This window comes from Microtus ochrogaster, chromosome 5 (genome assembly GCF_000317375.1).
Source record: "Microtus ochrogaster isolate Prairie Vole_2 chromosome 5, MicOch1.0, whole genome shotgun sequence".
Taxonomy (NCBI): domain Eukaryota; kingdom Metazoa; phylum Chordata; class Mammalia; order Rodentia; family Cricetidae; genus Microtus; species Microtus ochrogaster.
In genome coordinates, this window is record NC_022012.1 from 95,779,725 (window position 1) to 95,784,570 (window position 4,846).

The 4,846-nt window shown below is 43.0% G+C and overlaps 1 protein-coding gene across 1 annotated transcript in view; it reads left to right on the plus strand.

The window, feature by feature from the left end:
* The window catches only part of Sacm1l (SAC1 like phosphatidylinositide phosphatase), a 53,752-nt gene that overhangs the window by 36,259 nt on the left and 12,647 nt on the right, over nucleotides 1–4,846 (plus strand). Inside the window, exon 12 of the mRNA XM_005348162.2 lies at nucleotides 731–810. Coding sequence (XP_005348219.1) covers nucleotides 731–810 — 80 coding nt within the window. The remainder of the gene's footprint in view (nucleotides 1–730; nucleotides 811–4,846) is intronic.

Sequence of the window (4,846 nt, forward strand, 5' to 3'; positions counted from 1 at the left end):
CCCCCCCCCCCCCCCCGGCCCCGCCAGGGTACCCCCAGCTGACTTCTGCCAGAGTGGGCTCTGACAGCCAGCCAGGCATGTTTGAAGGCCAAAGAACAGGGGGTGATGTTTGTTGTATTAGGATTTTTCTAGACATGTTTCTTACCCGAGTATGGAGATAGTTTTCTCAAGTCTTTCATATATCCTGCTGCTTTTGATGTCCCTATTTTCTAAAGAGCGTCACTTGGTTTGTTCAGACTTTAGGTGGTCTATTTTATGTCTCTATCCAGAAACAAGCTCTTGCCCCAGGTATCCATTGGCTAATAGTTCAGATGTAGCTTTTACAATCAGTCCAATGTTTCTGGACCTTCATTCAGTTACACAATTTAGAGATAATTTAGTTCTTCAGGTGTGTATCGTTATATTTAACATAGGATCTGGTCTTATACTGGTTTGATGAAGGGAACTAAAAACAAGATTCCTATTGTTTACCACAAATCATCACCCTGTATGGTGGAGGAGGAAGAACAAAATGCTTCAGAGACTTCCTACAGTTTAGAAGGTGACTTTTTCTTGATGGATATTTTGTTGGTTGCTGTAAACTTGGATTGTTTTTCCAAAGTTGGTTCAGATGACCTCCTTTTCTTTTTAGTGTTTCTATGCCAGAATGAAAGCTTAACCTTTCCTTGTTAATTTCCTGGTATCACTCACTATATGAAAAGAAAGTCATGGCTTTTTAATTTTTTTACAGGTGAACCACAAGGGATCAGAGAAACCACTTGAGCAAGCATTTGCAAAAATGGTATCATCCTTGGGTAGTGGGATGATCAGGTACCGTACCAGTTGTCTGTTGTAGACCCTTCAGGTCTCATGTGCACTGTGTGTATGAATACAAGTCGTATGCTATTTATATTTCATCTTGCATTTTAGAAAAATGCTGATGTATCATGTGGAGTGCCCATGGAGGCTAGATGTAAGCAACCCAGTATGGATGCAGTTACTGAAGACGGCTCACCCTCTGGGAGAGCAGCAAGTGTTCAGTACCAGATCAAAACATAATTTTCTTTTTGGCTGGTTTTAAATTTTCTCTGATGTAACTTATATTACAGAGTATCTTTATGGTCAGATTTTGAATTTAATTCCTGGTTAAAATCTTTTCATCAAGGTTTTGCAAAGCAGTGACCTATTAGGTCACAAATACAGGTTTTTGAGCTGGACCAGTTTAACACTGTAGTGACTTCATCTGGAACAGTATCTTTGCCTGTCCAGTTAGGCACAGGTGGTAGTTTAGATATGCTATGTGATGGTTGGCTTAGAGCAGGGCTACAGCTGGTAATTCTGGCCAGAGCACTTGGAATAACTTACAGTGCTGCTTATTTATTTATTTGTTTATTTATTTATTTATTATATTTCATAAAGCTTATTATCTGTCATGGATATGAATGCAAATGTATACAAACAAAGTATGAAATGATTACATCCTGAGCATTATTGCATTTTATCTCAATACCTTCAAATAACATATACATATTAGTACAAAAATTACAGATTAAAGAGATGTACCCTTCTATAGCTACTGAGTAAAATTTTACTCTAACCATGAGTCACACATTGTTTCAGATTACTTGAGCAGAGTGACAAAGCCCCTGATTTTCAAGCTCAAGTTTCTGTTCAAAGTGAACATGTCTCATGTCTGCGCTCTATGCGCTTCTGAAAAGCAGCCAATGGCATGAGCAGAAATGTTAATTTTCCAAGAGAGCAGCTGCTGTCGGGCTATTTCTGGATTAGCTGCTTGTTGGAAGATTATTTTTTTTCTTTTTTTTAAATTTTATTTATTTATTTATTAAAAATTTCCACCTCCTCCCATTTCCTTCCCACTCTCTATCCCCCTCCCTTTCCAGTCCTAAGAGCACTCAGGGTTTCCTGCCCTGTGGGAAGTCCAAGGTCCTCCCCCCTCCATCCAAGTCTAGGAAGGTGAGCATCCAAACAGACTAGTCTTCCACAAGGCCAGTCCATTCAGTAGAATCAAAACCCAGTGCCATTGTCCTTGACTTCTCAGTCAGCCACATTCAGAGATTCCGGTTTGAACACATGCTCCATCAGTCCCAGTCCAGCTGGCCTTGGTGAGCTCCCATTAGATCAGTCCCATTGTCTCAGTGGGTGGACGCACCCCTCGCGGTCCTGACTTCCTTGCTCATGTCTCCGTTCTTCTGCTCCTTATTTGGACCTTGGGAGCTGAGTCCAGTGCTCTAATGTGGGTCTCGGTCTCTATCTCCATCCATCACCGGATGAAGGTTCTATGATGATATGCAAGATATTCATCAGTGTGGCTATAGAATAAGGTTAGTACAGGCCCCCTCTCCTCTGCTGCCCACGGAACTAGTTGGGGAAATCGCCTTGGCCACCTGGGAACCACTGCTTTTTTATTTTAAGATTTATTTATTATATATGTGTTCTGCCTGCATGTATGCATACACGCCAGAAGAGGGCACTAGATCATTATAGATGGTTGTGAGCCACCCTGTGGTTGCTGGGAATTAAACTCAGGATCTCTGAAAGAGCAGTCAGTTCTCTTAACCTCTGAACCGTCTCTCCATCCCAGTGCTACTTTTTTCTTCTTTTCATTTTACATACCAACCACAGTTCTACCTCCCTCCCTCCCCTCCTCCCATTTCCCCCACAACCCCCATCCATCCCATGGGGAGTTAACTAAGCCTGACTGACATATTGAGTTGAGGTAGGACCAAGTCCCTCCCTACTGCATCAAGGCTGAGCAAGGTATCCCACCATAGGGATGGGCTCCAAAAAGCCAATTTATGCACTAGGAATAAATCCTGGTCCCACAAATAGATCAAGCCACAGAGCTGTCACTCACATTCACAGGGCCTACTTCAGTCCCATACAGGCTCCCCAGCTGTCAGTCCAGAGAGTTCATGAGCTCTCACTAGCTCGGGTCAGCTGTCTGTGGGTTTCCTCCTCATGTAATCTCTCCTCCCTTACTTCTACTGGACTCTGGAAACTCATCCCAGTACCGTTACTGGATGTAGGTTCTATGGTCACAACTAGGGTAGTCACCAGTCTGATTATAGGAGAAGGCCAGTTCAGGCACCCTCTCCATTGTTGCTAAGAGTCTTAGCTGGGGTCATTGTTGTGAATTCCTGGCAGTTTCCCTAGCACTAGGTTTCTCCCTAACTCCCTAATGGCTCCCTCTATCAAGACATCTCTTTCATTGTTTTCCTTCTCTGTCCCTCCCCCAACTCGACCATACCGTTCCCTCATGTTCTCACCCATCTTCTCGCCCTCCACAGTTTATACCCCAGAGTTCTTATCTATTTTCCCTGGGGCCATCCATGCATGTCCCTCTTAGGGTCCTTCTTGTTTCCTAGCTTCTCTGGGGCTGTGGATTGTAGTCTGGTTAGCCTTTGCTTTATGTCTAATATCCTAGTGCTACTTTTTAAAAGGTGCCTTCTAAAATGCCTTACTTGCTTCCTGTCATTGGCCCACAGTATTTTAGTGCTAATTTTTGAGGGTTACCATTCTCTCTTGAGATAACCATTAGGTGGTAGAGCCTCTTCCATGCTAGAAGCCCACACTGTCTGCATTGTCACTCTTCCCGCCATCCTGCTTGTGATTCCTAGGCAGGAAGTTGGGGTGTGTGCTCCAGTCTTCTGCCTTGATGTCGGAGCTGGGCTAAGGGAAAGGTGACAAATAGTCGGACATCTTCACATTTCAGTGCCAGCTAACTTTAGAGTTGTCTTTCTTTTTTTCCCTTTATTTTATTGATTTTATTGAGCTCTGCATTTTTCTCTGCTCCCCTCCCTGTAGAATTGTATTTCTTAAATATTAGGTAATTGTAAAGGGTTCATTATAAATTGACAGAATTTTCTCTGCATATATCTGTATAATGTAGATATTGGTAAAGAAAAGCGATTTGGGGGGGACAGCAGTGGCCGGGGGGGGGAGGGAGGGGAGAGTCTGGACAGTAGCTAACACTATAGAGATTGTCCTGCCTCCCTGCACTTCTTACAACCCCTAGTGCACAACAGACACCCAGCCTAAATCCACTATAGACCGAGCTGAGTTTCAATGCTTTGAGCATATTGATCTGGGAAATGGTAAGAAGAAAGCATATTCTTTATACACAGGAATAGAAAATAAATACATGCTAGGTAGTGAGCTGAGTTGTACCTCTTGAAGTGTGTACGTCCCATCATCTGCCTCAGTTGTACCTCTTGAAGTGTGTACGTCCCATTTGCCTCAGGAGCATTTGCTCACTCCTCTGCTTTTATCTGCAGGCCCCTAGAGTAACGTGAAAATAAAATTTATCTTGTAATAATTTTAATTGATGTATGAGCATGGAAAGTGTATGTGTAGAGTAGTAGAGTTGTGCGTGGTTGTGAACAGAGACTGCTCTGTCTCACCCATCCATGTCACTGCATCGGTTTCGCTCTCCTGCTGGTCCCCGCAGCTTCTTAGAACCTCTCAAGAGGCATAATATTAATTGTAATTGTTTGGACAATGGCTTAGGCATATTACTGACTAGCTCTCTTAATTAAATTAATCCATTTCTACGAATCTATGTATCGCCGCATGGCTGTGGCTTACTGGTCGTGCCCTGGCATATTACTCCTTTAACAGCTACATGGTGTCTCTCTTCTTTGATGGCTGGCTCGCATTCCTCTCAACTCTGCCCTTATTCTCCTGTATATCTGTTTGGGTTTCCTGCCTAGCTATATTCTGTCTTGCTATAGGCCAAAGCAGCTTTAATTATCAACCAATAGGAACAACATATATTCACAGTGTACAGAAGGACATCCCACCTCAAATAGTAGTAGTTGTGTATATGTATAATAGTAGTAGTAGTAGT